The sequence below is a fragment of the Pipra filicauda genome, unplaced genomic scaffold, assembly GCF_003945595.2.
Source record: "Pipra filicauda isolate LSUMZ 115617 unplaced genomic scaffold, ASM394559v2 scaffold84_size4826128_pilon, whole genome shotgun sequence".
NCBI lineage: Eukaryota > Metazoa > Chordata > Aves > Passeriformes > Pipridae > Pipra > Pipra filicauda.
The window spans coordinates 2,638,536-2,654,248 of record NW_024105031.1 but is presented as its reverse complement, the minus strand read 5'-3'; the positions used below and the strand labels follow the sequence as shown (position 1 = coordinate 2,654,248).

General features: G+C 37.3%; 1 protein-coding gene across 1 annotated transcript in view; it reads right to left on the bottom strand.

Annotated features, from left to right (window-relative positions):
* Positions 1-1,062: 1,062 nt before the first annotated feature.
* TBC1D5 (TBC1 domain family member 5) overlaps positions 1,063-15,713 on the bottom strand; it is a 319,386-nt gene continuing 304,735 nt past the window's right edge. Inside the window, exons 20-22 of the mRNA XM_039390635.1 lie at positions 11,788-11,867; positions 10,868-11,044; positions 1,063-4,948 (exon numbers count right to left, since the gene is read on the bottom strand). Coding sequence (XP_039246569.1) covers positions 4,655-4,948; positions 10,868-11,044; positions 11,788-11,867 — 551 coding nt within the window. The 3' untranslated portion in view covers positions 1,063-4,654. The remainder of the gene's footprint in view (positions 4,949-10,867; positions 11,045-11,787; positions 11,868-15,713) is intronic.

The following is a 15,713-nucleotide window of genomic DNA, read 5'->3' as shown; positions in this document are numbered from 1 at the left end:
CTCACAGTCAAAGGCAAAGCTGTGAAAACTTTCTCATCTCAGAGCTCTACAACCGCATGTGATGATTTAAGCAGCAGAGTTCCCATCAGATCTCTGGAAATGATTACAGGGTTTTTCATGTTGTCACCATGGAGGACAGTGAAAGTGTTAAATCAGTGGGATTTGAAAGATCAAATTCTTACCATTCACAGAAAATGGAACCGCAATGTCTTCCCTCTGCAGCTGACATATTTTAATGCTTCCCACATCCTTGCATCACTAGGCTTTTGAAAGCTAAAAAAAAAGATAGGTTTGCACAAACCTACCTGATGTAGTCAAACGAGGTACACAAGGGCTACCTGAAGCACAGTTTAGAAAACATTTCTTATACTTCATATATGTCTGGAAAGAAATACAGCTTTTTGTATTCGGCAATAATTTTGTCCTGTTTCTGGTGTGGGGTTTCTTTGGTTTTAATTTATTTATTTATGTGACTGCTCCTCAGTTGCACTTATTTTAGCAGTGTGGGACCAAACTTCTCTGCTACTACACTACTGCTATCAGCTGAGTTACTGTTATTGAATTAAATCTAGCTCACTGTTTGAAAGAGCAAAACCTGGTGAAATAATGAGTACATTATTATTATTATTATTATTATCATCATCATCATCATCTTGACAGTGTTTGTGATCATGGCAAACTATGCTAGAAGGTCTGTACAAACAGAGAAGAAGATGCTTCCTGCCTTAAAGAACGCACAGTTTAAGAGAGTCTCAAGCTGCAGCCCTTCTAGCTCATTTCCAGGGTTGTGCATTTTGCCTCTTGCAGGATCCTCCCACATACCTAAAACCTCCCTTACCATTGTAGTGGTTAAATACGTTGTAAGAAGCAGGCAAACAAGTTGCCTGTGTGCACATTTGAAGTTGCTGTTTCTCTGATGACCTTCTTTCATGCTCTTTCATCTCTAAATTTAGCTAACTGCTGAAGCTGGAGCCTAGCAGCCTCCGTGACACAGGAAACACTAATACAGAGACTGTATACAATCACTCTCAACAGAACAGCACAGATTACAAGACAGTGTAATTACCATTCTGTAGCCAAATGAAGTTTATTTTATGAAATTGCACCTTTTCAAGTCTAATAAAACATTAGAATCATTCATTCAAGACCAACACATGCAGCACAAAATCAGAAGTACTATTTAAGGGCTGACACTCAGAATTTGGAAATCTGTTCATGTTAGGATTGCTGTATTTGAACAGATGACATTGTAACTGCCAGGCACAAGTACACTTTAAATCTGAAATGTAATCTTTTAAATAGTTGCCTCAGTGCCACCTAATGAGAACATACTGGAGAATCATAGGAAACAGTTAAGAGGGTGAAATAAAGTATTGATATTCAGATAAGTACTGTACAGAAACAGGTACTGTGACTGAGACACAACGATGAAACTATACGAGTTTTATGAAATTGCAGAAAAGTTACACCATGTTAAATTCTGGTTTGTTATTTTCGGATACAAGAAACATGGAAAAATAGGAAATATTCCATACTGTTCAGTTGAGATAAATGACAAGCAGTTTTATTCCCTGGATCACATATATAAAATCAGATTAAAGTATTAATAAACTTTGTGCTTATATCGATAGTTTTGAAGTTTTTAATCACCCTAGCTCTCAGAAATAATATTTCCAGTATTCTAGCCAAAGAGCTTTCCCTCTTTTTTGAGAAAACAGCACAAGTGCAGCCCAGAAACTTTGTTAATTTTTTCTTTAATAAAGCGGGCGAGATGTTCTTCCAGAGTAAAGATGCAAAGCTCCACGACTAAATCAATACCCAGTCAAAATATGATACTGCAGTTCTGCAGTACATACAACTGACATGACATGCAAGGGACTTTAAAGTAATAAATTACAGATATGAGATACAGTACAACAGTCTCAGATACATATCTTAATGCCTTATTAGTTTTCCTCGGTAATTTGCAATGCATATAATTTTTCTATCTGATTATTGTTATCCATGAGCATTATGAACAGGTAATTTTTGGAGAAAAAGAATAATCTCATGTTTTAAATGACAATTTCTCTCTCAGTATATTCTTAACAAAACACAAGACAGGACGATGATTTGACATTTTATCTAACTTACAAGTTTCTAACTTGATGAATATACTAAAATTCTAACTATCTCTGCACTATGATCAAGTATCAGAGACAACATGTTTGAGATGTGGAAGGACATGGTACAGCCAAAGCAGATTCATTTACTGGAATTTGCTCTGTTCTTATTCGTATAATCATCTCTCTGCTTTTGAAGATTTTTATCACGTCCCATGGCATGATATGCATTCAGCTCATCAGTATTCACTGATCAGAAAAAATTTCTTGGAAACTCCCAAAATCTTTACAGACTTTTACTGCTGTTTTAAAATATACAATATTAAAGATACAACTAACTTACAAAAATAAAAAACCTGTACAAATCACACTCTTCCATTGGCAATGAGACCGTTCAAGAAAATAGCAATGTGATCCCTGAAACAACCAACTAGAATAGAAATCAAAAGACTGATGCTTAAAAAAATAAAAAAGAAGTAAAAACATTTTCTCCCGCCAAAGTACTGGAATCTTTGAAGGTTTATGTATCACAGAATATAAAATTTTTCTCTCTGTCCCCAGAATATTTTTTTCCTCTTTCCACAGGTAGCTTTTGAACAGATTCCCATTTTTGGTGGTGTGGCACAAGCCTTGCTTAATGGGTTAAGGCTAGAAAAGCTTGAAAGACCTAAATAAATCAACAGCCCCCTAATCCCCTGGCATTCATGCAAACTCAGGGAAATAAAATAAACCTGAAGACAGGCATGCATGCTGAATTCCATAGTGATTTTCTATGAAGTTTAAAATTAAACCAAAATAAACACCTTTTGTAAATGTTACGCATTTAAGATCTTTCATCTAAATAGTCATCTGACTGTTTGCATCACTCTGTTGTAGAGAGGTATGATGCTATGCCTGCTCATAACATTCTAGTATTTTAACATTTTACAAGGCACAAATAATCTCCAAAGAACTACATGACAGCTTTTGAACATGTAAGGACATGGCAACTACTATGTAATTACATGACAATTAACTCTTCAATTCAGCCTCTGACACAGACTTTGTAAAATCTAAGACCAGCAAATCACACATCACCTCATCTTTGGAATACGGTACTTCACTCCATCTACAGTTACAGACTAAGCAGCAAATAACTACCATTTCTTACCTTCGAATAAACACAAGCTTTGTCATGCAATTATGAAGTTGTTGCATAGTATAATGTATATGCATCTTCAAAGCAAATAATACTTTCTTTTTGCTGCTGTTATAGAGTGATATACTAGCATTCCTTCCTCAAGCTAGCTCTGTATGGACCCTGCAAGAAGAGGTGTCCACTCACCACTGGTTTAATTTTCTGAATTCCAGCAGAGGTTAAAGAGATCAGAGAGCACAAAAAAACCCCTTATCTACTCGAAAAAGCTCTAATTAAATGCACTAGTTACTTGATGGGAAAGAAATACACTTTTCCATAGAAGAACAAGTTATAGAGTTTATTATAAACTTTCTGTTGGTTAACGCTGCTGCACCATTACGTTTTCTTCACTAGAAATATGGAAATTGTATAGGAATATATGTAAACAGAGTCTATAGAAGATAATAGCAATGAGACATAAAGTGCTTTTAATTATGAATATTTCATTTCACTTTGCAACCTTCCCTGGTAAGTTATCATACTCAAGCTAGTTTTAGTTCAACTGGCTCAGATCTACACTATGAAATACTGTTATTTCCCTTGCACCTACTGTTTTAACTGTGGTAGTCTCAGTAAAATAAAAAATAATTCATGCCAGGGGAAGTAAAAGTAGACAAATATAAAGAGGGGAACAGGTGAACTGGGGACTCTCAAGGGAAAAAGAAAGGAGACAAAGGGAAATAAGGCTCTGTTGTACAGCTTCCCATTCTCAAGGAGTTTGTCACACAGCCTCCTGTAAGCGCTGAGGAACAACTACACAAACCTCTGCCTTGAACACACCTCAGGCTATTGCTGGATGAAAATGAAGAAACTAGGATTCCTTAAGGGAGAACAAACTTACTACCAGGATGATCCTTTTAATCTTTCTGATATTCACTCCCTACTTCTCTAATCACAGTCTCATAAGAAACAGTACCTTTTCCTACTCAGAATACCCAGTCAAGTATATTTTGTAAAAGGACGACATTAAATCTGGCTTGTCTTTGCTGCTTCAGGTCTGATGCCAAGTATCTACACATTTCCATTATGGTACCTAGCACATACTATTCTATGTTTTGGGAAAGCAACAGTTCTATAGCAAAAATGCTCCTAAGTAAAGTAACAGCATAACTAAGAATAACACTATATTAGAACTGGGTTTTACTGAGTCATTATTTAAGGCAGTTATTAAAAGGTGTATATTATTTTCAAAAAGGTCAAATTTGTGTTGCCTTTTTGTTTTTTTTTATTTTAATTTAGGCTTTTGGCAGCTGAAATGGGTTACCTCTATCTATTTTCTGCCCTTCTAATCCAACAAAGTATCCAGCCCATGGAATCATAGGAATTTGAACTGAGTTGTAATGACTGACTTCCCAAACTCTCCCAACCTGTTTCTTTAGATGTCCAGTGGGCTGACAATAGCAAAGTCAGAATCTTTGCTGTTGTTACTGCTGTCGTCATCAGGGCTGGAGCTCAGGTTGCTGGAGGAGGCTGAAATTGAACCCATCAGTGGGTCAGAGAATATCAAAGAAGAACGAGATGGAGCTTCTGGCTTCACCACTGACTCCTTGTGTGCTTGAAGGGACTGCACTGGCTCCGGAACAGCACTTTTACTTCCTTCCTCTTCTTTGGAAACCATAATATAGTCATCAGCACTCTTGCTCTCACTAGTGCTCGAGTCAGTCGTAGTCTGTGAGACAACAGCACAGAAAGGACTTAAAGTGTGTACCAATTTTACCAACTAACAAGTTTTATGATGTATGTCGGGGATATGGAAATGGGACAAACGAATAATTATTATCCAAAAGTAGCAATGTCCAAATAAAGTAAAAAATAAAGCGGATATTAACTTCAGATGGCGTAATTTATTTCTTATTCACAAAAGCATAAAATGTAACGCTCTAAAAATACTTTATTTGGTATAGCAGTCTTACATGTCTTATCATCACAGTGCATCCATGTAGTGATCACAGCAGCTAAGTATCAAACACATACTTTACAGCTGTGAAGATTTTCAGTAATTATATTGGTTTTCTGCAGTAATTAGAAGTAGTTTTGAGTAGAAGTAGTTTTGAGGAATTTTTTGCTGGTTTGCATGAACAATGGCATTTTGGATCTTGTCAGAGGAATGGTTTGATATCAAATTTCCTAGTAAAACCCTGACCTGTGGAATCTCAGCCACACTTAGACCGGTTTAGTGTGAACCAGTTTGTGTTCAAAAGATCAGGGCTCCCGGGGCTTCTAGGGTTAGCGTTGTTGAATATTTCCTAACTCTTTCAAGAAAATGAGGATCTGGGAATCCCAATTCTGTCTGGTTAGACCTTGGGAAATGTGTGTCCCTGAGCATTCAGGTAGTGGATAAAGACCACACATCAGTGTATCAGAAAACTCCATGATGTCGCAATCTTATATTCCATTATACTAGCCATATTCAGGAGAAACCCAGCTTTTCCAATCAGAGCTATACGTAATTAGAAAGGAAGACTGCCATATACAGTAAAATGGGATTTCTCATGTGTTGAAAACTGGCAGTCTTTTAGCTTGGTTGCAACCCAAAAGGACAACGCTTTGTTTTCTTCTGCAAGAGAGGCATTCAACTCCTGTCTAGCGCTATGTTTCCCTAACAAGAGCATGACTGCTTTCTTGGTTGCTTCCACACAATTTTTTTTCAGAGTAATAATGCAACCTGCCAAGCAGCTTGTAGGTACAAGCATCCTGAAGTGGTGTGATACTGAAACCAATATATTTGATTACATGAATGCAAGACTGAGAAAAAGGAGAAGTGGAGGGGCAGCTGGGGAAGTGTGTATGTCCACATATGTAGCAATACAAGCCCTTCAGCTGTGACTCTTTCAACAAACAAAAAAATTTAAATTCACTTTGGTGTAAAAGAGAGATTGTGGGTATAACAGAAAAAAGAAAGCAGTTACAGAAGAGAACAACAGGAATAATATGAATGAGATACACTTGGGTCTTCAACATAAGTAAAATTGGAGTATGGAGATCATCACAAGCATCAGCAAGTGATAAGTGGAGTTACGGTATCCATGCCCTCTAGCAAAACTTATTTTGACAAATTTATTATTACAGCTGAAAATTATTTTCTTGCTTTGATTACTTATTATAGATCAGAACTTCTTGAAAGGGGACTGTAGAGTAGCTCAGGGAGCAAAACCCATCTGAGATTAAGAATGACTGTACAATAAAATGAAGGAGCTAGAAGTCTTTGGTTGTCATTTGCATAGCAGCTACAAATTGTTAAAAGTCACAAAGCTGAATGGGAAAATGTATTCAATTACAGAATTGTGACCCAAATTTATATGAATAAGGATTCAAATATCTCCCTTTCTAGTAAATTTTGAAAATATTCTGGTTTAATAATTTATAATTTTTGCATGTTATCTGCAAGTATATAGGTATAATTACAAAATATAATATAATATTATATATTATAATATTATATATTATATTATTATTATTATAAGTGTAACGTACAGTATTCTGTTTTGTAATAAATTAATTTTAATACTTTGTAATTCAAATGGAAATATCTTAAGTCCAGAGTATTTCTTTTAATTTTACAAGTCCCAGTGCAAGACAGTCATCACACCAATAGAAATTTACATCTATTACTTTTTGATACAAATTCATTTTCCTGAGATGACAATAAAATTCATACAAAACCCAGCAGATTGCTTTTAGAAATATCAACAACTAGCCTTTGCTGAACACTATCAAAATTGATCTCAAAACTTCCTGATCCATGCAGAACCAGAGCAATTCAAATGTCAAAAACTTCAAGCAGTTTCCATGAAGTTAAAAACGAACAGATCCATTCTTCAAGGAGAGATACTTCACTATTTAAACACTTCTGAGCTGAGACACCATTTGTTGTTAATTAGCCTTTTGCTTTCATCTTGTCTGTTTGAAATGCTGTCTTCATGAGCTGTCAGTCAGTCAGCTGCCATCTCCAGGGGGTGAGGACACAGGCAGCACACAGCCCTGGCTCTGCTCCATCAAAATAGAATCATAAAATAGTTTGGGTTGGAAGGACCTTTAAAGGTCACATAGTCCATCTCCCACAGCAAGGCACAGGGATATCTTCAACTAGATCAGGTTGCTCAGAACCCTGTACAACCTGACCTTCAATGTTTCCAGGGATGGGGCATCCACCACCTCTCTGGGAAACCTGTTCCAGTGTCTCACCATGCTCCCAGGGAATGCAGTACAGTCTCATTTCGCAAAATTATTCCAATTTATTATTCCAACCTATCAAGAATGCTCTGTTTAAGTCCTCACATCTGAGATGGCGCCTCCTTGTGCAGGGTAACACAGTTCTTACCTAGTGACAGACCTGCTCATCAAGATCAGTATTTTCCTCGCTGGCACCCCCAAAGATAACAGGGTGTCTTGCCTTTGGCAATGACCCTCAGGAAGGGCCCTCCATCATAAACACTTTGTACTGCTGTTGCAATTTCCTAAATTCTGCTTTCAAAAATGCACTCTTGTGCAGTTAAAAAAAATCACCCTGCCCTTTAATAAAAAAAGGAAAGAAAATTACTCATCCCAATTCCTTGTCGTTAGTGTTATGCTTTGTAACACTACTTTTCAGGCTACCCACACTTTTTGGTTTGGTTAAGGAGACCTATAGCTCACTGACGTACCAGAGAAGCAGCAAAGCAGAGATACTGACTCCAAAATGCTATAAAAGGGCCTCCTGTAAATGTTTGCCTATCCCTGGCATACACTGGTATTTTGGTACTGATATTTCCAGAGGTAAAATACCTCCTTCCTTTTTCTTCTGCCTGTTTCTGTTTCAGGAAACTCATGCTGACGTGAAGCATGTTTTTTCCCATCTGCTGCCACTACTGAATAAATGAAAAATGACAGAATTATACTTCCAGTAGCTTTGAAAGTTAACAACCTTACGCCCGTTGCCATATGGCTTCTCCAAACAATTTTTCTTGATGAATATAGCCACTAGGACCAGGCTTATTTCAATTGCCTTCACACTGTGAATGAGTTAAAACTAACTGCAAGGATACAATTCAAGAAAGCTTAGAAGAACAGCAGCTCGTTTTGCCTCCTTCTTTGAACAGACATAAAGGCAAGATAATGTGTTAATTATCATTCATTATTTAGCAACAGAAGCCTTCTGTTTGTCAACCGCATACTGTTACCAAAGTCAAACATTCCAAAAAATGCTCCATTTCTGCGAGCCTTTATCTTAACTTTTTTTGCATTTTTAATTTTGCAGCTTTCCTTTCTAAAGAAGGGCTATACCCTTTATCCTCACTTTCCAGAAGGGGATTTTGAGGCAAAAAAGAGGAAGAGCACTTTAAAAAAAAGCAAAAATGATAATTTATACTTATATAACAACCAAGCACAAAAGACCAGATTTTATCTCAATTACAGAATAGCTACACCTGTAACTTTTCCAGCTGTCCTAGAAAATATCCCTATAATTGCAGCACAGAAAAATCTCTACAGTATAAATCACACCAAGTAGAATTACATGCATTACCAAAGTCACAGAAAATGCAAATACAGTAAAATTTACTTAGCAAGAAATGCATTCAGTGGTGTAGAAGTGGTTGTTTTTAATCCCCTTTCATCTCTGAGTAAGTACTCCCAGCAAGACCCAGGGTACCAGGGCAGCCCATTTTCTTCAGCAGAGCTAAAAGTCTGGGCTGTGGCCTGGTTTGGGCCAACAACTGACCCATAAATTAACAGTCTAATTTCACAATCCACTAAATTCTGCAGTTTTATTTTCATGTTTTTTATTAAAAGGGGTCCAAAGCTTTCCTCTTTTCGTTTGATTTTAGCCATGGTGGTTAAAGATGATAGGCTCAGAAGCAGCATGGACTAACTAGGGGATAGTGAGACAGACAGACAAAGTATCCCGAACTAACTAGAGATACTAACAGTCCTCCTGGACTGTCATGTCTAATTCTAATCTTTTTCCTTCTGTCAAAGGGGCTGTTTCTCATTATCACAATTGGAACTTCCAGAAGATAAGGGGAGAGGAGGCTAATCCATGTTAATGTCCTGCACCTCCAAACATAAACCATGCAGTGCCAATGCATCATTAATCCTCTGCAGCAGCTCAGCGTGTACAGCCTCTACTCACGTGGGTCATAGTTGACTTACAAGCAGCCTTTGAAATTGTGGGACCCACAGATGCCAGTCAGTTCCTGGGGCTGCATGTATATATCCTGACTACACGCTGGGATAAGAACAAATGTCACTGTACATCACCCCAAAAGCTTCCATTGGAAAGAAACCTGTGCAGACCAGGCTTCACCTGCTCCACTCCCAGTACCCAAAATGCAAATCTCCAGCACCTCCATGATACACGGTTTAGACCAGCCTCTGAGTAAGGGTTTCTCCAGCATGAGTAGGGTCTGCACACACACATACAGCATGTTGTCATGTTATATATCATTCTATCTTCCAGTTTCGAGAAGTGAAAAATCATCAGAAAAACATTATTTGCCATTTTGGGAAGAAAGCCAAAGGTACTCTGTATAAAATGCCAGGAGATAAAGGACAAAAATAGGAGGTCATTATATGAACATTCCAATATGCTACATCAGTTTAACCTATCACTTAATTATGTCAGAAAGTAGTGATTGTAATGACAACAGCTAAACAAACAAGGGAAGCTTTCTATCAAAGCTTTGCTCTTTGAAGGTGCCATTACTAAGTATAAAAAAATAAATCTCAGTATTGCTTCTAATACTGAAATACAATTAAAATATGTTTTTTAACATAGAGTGTTCTAACTCAGGGGGATTGTGTGTAATAAATCAAAATGATCCCGTGTCATTATCTGAAAATGAATAAATACTTCCTGTAGTTCCTAAGTAAACTTGTCAAAAGTAAACTGATGGCAGGCTCAGTTAGACTTTTAGGTGATAGTGCTGCCGCTGATTTATAAGTGTGAATTTCAGCAGTGGGGTGGCAGACTTAACAGAACTCCAATATAGAAATAAGCATATACAAAATACTTGTTTTTAAGATACTGTTTGAGTCGGACTGAGTCTTAGACAGAGGACCTTTCAGCATCAAAGGAAAATACATCTGTCTATGAACTTGTCCTATGACTGTATGCTTTCTATGTGAAAACATTGTTTACTGATTCAAGGAGAAAGTCAATACAATGAAGTAGAAGGTAAAAGCAACCTCCTTGCTACTTCCTTTTTGGCCCTAGCCATGAATACACTGCAATGCAGTTAATCAGCTCTTACATAATGGGATCCTGGAGGACAAGGACAATGAGAATAATCATGTGGGAACATTTGGTATGGGAACATTTACCTGCAATTTTTACATTTTTTTGTAAGACATTAATCTGTGATTTTGTGATTAAACAATGTGAAAGAGTAACTCCCCCCCAAACACCACTTAACACTTAGACTTAAATATCCACATGTGGAGCATAAGTCTACAATAAAAATAGTTGATGGGAGTAGGACACTGGCTAAAGATACACTTCCAACCACTCTCCATAAGCATCAGGAATGCTGATGTGTCCCATGTAATATCTGGACACGCTAGTAAAAAATGGAAGGCCACCAATGGCCTGTTTGAGATGTTTTTATCTTACCTGTTGTCCTGAGATGAACTGTTGCTTTGTTATAACAGGTCCCTTTAGGACATCACCTGCCCCCTTGTTCTGACTGTTGGAACAGTAGTGATCATCGGCAATAGTGATTTGCTCATTTTCTTCAGCTTCCAGCTGGCTCTGGTTGAAACGCAATGAACCCTTCAGGATATCCTTGATCTGTTTTGAATGGGAGGGGAAAGAATGTAAGTTAAAAATTTGGAGAAATTCTGTATTTTCTAAAGTTCTGTGCAGAATGCTTTCAATAAACCATTTCCCCAAAATATTTGCTTTGAAAAGACAGGAAGCAAGTCAATATTCATATCTATATTGATTAAAGATACAAATAACTGTTAAATGTGGTTGTATCAGAATCTGGAAAACAAGAAATCTAAAGAGAATGAAACTGTTAAGATTGTTTCCTACCTCATTATACGTTTAACATATGCCACATTTTTCCTCATAAAATGTATTTTGAGAGCAGAGGACAGTATAATCAAAGCTACAGATGCTCAGCAGCATTCTCATTTTAAGTATGTAGTATTTTTTCTTTAATTCGATGACATTAAGTGTTGTCACATTTAAATAATGGGGACATAGGCACGGTTACTGCCTAGCAAGTACATTTTCATTAAGAAAGATGATAGCGTGGCTTAAGTCCAGCACTCAGGGTTGCACTTCTTCAGTTCTGGTTCAAGGCCTCCAAAACTTTCACAGGAGCAAATACTGAGCAAATAATTTAAACTGTTTATAGCTGAACTTTACCTTTATAAATAAAAGTACATCACAATGCTTGATGCCCTAGTAAAACAGCTACAAAAACACAAAACAGCACTATACAAAAAGAATAAAATAGGAGAAAAAACAGAAAGGATGAATAGCCCTGAAGGGCACAAGAAGGTTAAGCTAAGCAATAGTAGTACCTGCTTCAAACCAGCCAAGGAAACCAGAATTTCATCTTCTTTTTCCAAGTGTTCTTGTAAAATGACTTCCTGAATATTTCCTGCAACATCAAAAGAAAAAAAGGTAAAGAGAGAAAATACCCTAAATAAACTCTAACATGCTGTGAACCTACCACTGACTGATGCTTTCAAAAACAAAATTCTGTGACCTGCAAACATGATTCCACACTGAAACCCAGAGGCTGACAACCTGATTAGCTGCAGAGGTGAGGCCAGCCTGAGCCTGGCACTACTGCCAGGAGGCTTCCAGTAATGCTCTGCTCCTGCAGAACTGCTATTGTCCCTGTGTACCAAGGGACTCGGGCTACTACTGGCCCCTAGAAGACAACATCAGCCTCTGCATTACATACAGCTTTGAGCGTGAAGATGCTTTGGAAAGCATTCAAGAACATTTAGAGGAATCTGCTGCATCTCACAGAAGTTCAGCAATCTTCATCTTAATCCCATGGCCACTGCAGATGCTAGAATGCTCTTCTTCTTTATAAAAAAACTATAAGAAGTTTCATGCCCTTCCCAATTCTTTCTTTTAGATAAAAGACCCAGGGCTGAATAAAACTTATTTGACAGAAGGAGCAGTGCAGTACCAACAATTCCGAAGACTCCTGCCTTCCATACCCATAGTGGGGTCCTTTCAAGGATGCATTTCAGGACCCTGGTTGGTATACAGTGTTTGTAGGAGGCAGGACAACTCCAGGCAATGCTACAGTCCAAACTAGCACAGAGAAACTATAGCTTCAGTAGCTCTGCAGACTCTTTAAATTATGTCAGATGACTCTCTGGCCTCGTAGCTCCTACTTTCTTCCTCTTTAAGAAAACAGCAAAGATTCCTGGTGACAGATTGGCAGAATGAGATGCTACCTGTCAACTAAAAATGACAGGATACTCCTTTGTGCCTCTCCTGTTTTACATACACATTCTGAGCCCAAATTCCTCAGTGACACTCATTTGGGAAGAATGCTTTGCTGCTCTTGAGTATCTGTATCCCAGGTACTTAACAATCAAAAGCTTTATACCATTAATCCACACCTACATTGCTTTTGTTTGTTTTTAAAAACATCCTGCATGTTCAGGGCCCAAACCAGTGAAAAGCCAAAAGTGTTGTAATAGATGATCCTGACAAGGATGAATATGATGACACCGCCAACTCTGACATGAGTTTTCAAGTAAAGGCATTGAGTAATCTGGCATGAGTTTTGTGTTTACAGAATAAATAGCAAAAGAATGAGATGTGGGAGACAGTACAAGAAGAAAGATTAAAAGCAGAGAGGTGGATTTAAAAGCTGTGTATAAACACAAATTTGAAATTGAGTGTGGACCAGAAATCAGTAATGGGTATAAAGGAAGAATGGAAAGGGCAAAGAGGAGAAAAGATCCAAGCCTACATACTAACTGAACTGCTAAAAAAGCAATCTGGAAAGTAGAAGGAATAAAAGAGGCTAGAGCGATGAAAGGCAATAGCTGACAAAAGACAGGGTGGTGCATCAAGGTCAAGAGCATCAGTGAAGGTAGGAAACCTCAGGTTTGCACAGGCAGCCTACCTGAACAAGGAGATCTATGTTCACGTTACTTAGCATGCATTATTTACCATATTACAGTGGCAAGGTCTGCAACAATGAAATCAAATGTAGTACAATTGAATGATGTCTCGTACAAATTTTACGTGAGAAAGACACTGCATTATGAAGACTAGAAATAACAAAAACCTAGATCTTTCAGCAAATATGTAGCACCATGAATTGAGAAAAAACATAATGCTTTTTTTACACTTTACATCTAAATTGTCTAGTCTCTCAATTTGGTAAATAGAATACATTCATATATGCTCGATCACAGCCCGAATCACTCAATTCAACTGTCTTTTCCATTTCTCAGCATTAAAAAGAAAAGCATTCCATAGTGTTTGATCCCAACATAAATTAAAACCATACATTAAAAAACTAAGGCATGTATACTGACTAAGCCGATGGACCAAGAAAATAATTCAAAACAAACCTCCAACATGCTGAAGACTAGATGAAGGAAATCTAAAAAATCAGGAAAATAAGAGCAAGAGAACAAAAGCTGAAAGGCATTCCACACGGTCTGAAAATAATCTACTATTATTACTGTTCTTTAGAGATGTTTTATAAGTCAGTATTTATAAAAGATGCAAAAGAATCTATCATCGCTACAAAACCCAGCTGTAACTGTGTTTGAAGAGCCAGCACACTGAGAATTTCTAAGAACTTATGAATGGATCCATGAAAGCTAGCCAGCAGTAAAAATTAGTAAAAATGTTTGTATCATCACATACTTTATCAAGATTAATGCCAGATTTTAATATTAGTTTCAGAAAAAAAAAAAGATTAAGAGAAAAAAGGTAGGAAATACAGCAACATTTTCTAAAATTGAACTGTGGAATTTCTGACATCTTTTCTTCCATTTGCTGTATCCCTAAAGTACAGTATGATATACGTCTTGGATATATAGGGTCTATTATTTTTAATCAGTTAAAATCACTAAAACCTATTTTGGAAAAAATTCCACTAGCAGTTTGCTCTAAGACACAGTTTTGGACTCAAAGAGCACATTTCCACTTAAACCCAGAAAAATGCCCCAAGATGTAAATCCCTGTAACCAGCCACTCTCCCTCTGCTAGTAAATAACAGCTGTGACACAGGGGCATCAATTGGGATATCCTTCTCTAGTACAACAAAACGGAAGGTTTCCCTGGGGAATTGGCAATGAATATTTCTTCTTAAATATGTCCTTGAATTTCATATGTCTTCTAATCTCCTGCCCTCATCCCTTTTGAATGCAAAGTTTTTTAACTATCAAATAAGTGCAAACCAAATTTATCAGTGCTCATTCTTCTTCCCTGGCTAACGAGGAGAGACGAATTTAAAAAAAAAGTCCTCAGATAAGACAAGTATACCGTCACTGATTTTGCATGAGTGCCTCCTTGATCACATCTTTGAAATCCACGTGGACTGCACGGAGAGGTGGGAAGAAGAGGGAGGGTAGGAAACTTGGTATGTACTCTGCAGCTGCCCTCTAGCGAATGGCTGTGCCAGGATGCAGCACTCCTCACCTGGGGGACTCTCATCCAAGCCTTTTCCCACTGCTGGGGAGATCTCACAGGGCAGTCAAGTTGCTGAGATGAAGAGGGAAACTAAGCTCACAAATGAAGACAAAAGCTTTTTATTTACCTTTCTGTATCTCAAAAGACACCCTCGAAAGTACAAATACTTTAAAAACACTATTTCAAGAGTTCTAGGAAGCATTTTTGATATGATATTGCTCAGCTGAGGGACTTTTACATTAAGCTGAGATGTATAATTTAATTATTCTTCCTTCACAGAAGATGTCACTGTACTTTGAGGGAAGTGCTTTATGTATAAAGCTGAATTGGCTACATATGGAATTTCTTCCTTATCCAATGCTCTATATCAGTACTCACACTTGTGGGTTTGGTTTTTTTCATAAAAAAATTACTGTTTTTAAAAAGCCCCCTGTAGATGTCAATCTGGAAGTTCTTACTTTAAAAAACCCAACAAATTGATGCAATGAATCAAACAAATGATGTGATTTCTAGATTATTAAAACCCAAGTCCAGTATGCTATAAATATCTATCTATTGGGACAGCTGTTGTCATTCAAAAGTTATCAAAATCCTATAGTATTTAGAAAACTAAGGTTAAGGTCAAATATTCCTGACTGCCTTCTTTTCTTTTCTTTCTTTCAAGATTCCATTTAGCTGATGCCAAATGTTTTCTGTAGAAAAAGATAATTTTTTTTCAATTAAGTTCTTAGTAGAGGAAAACAAAAGGTGAATTTTGCAACTTCTCAGCTGGTGGTCAGAGCACTGCTGTGAGACGTATGAGATACCAGACAGCCATTACATGACT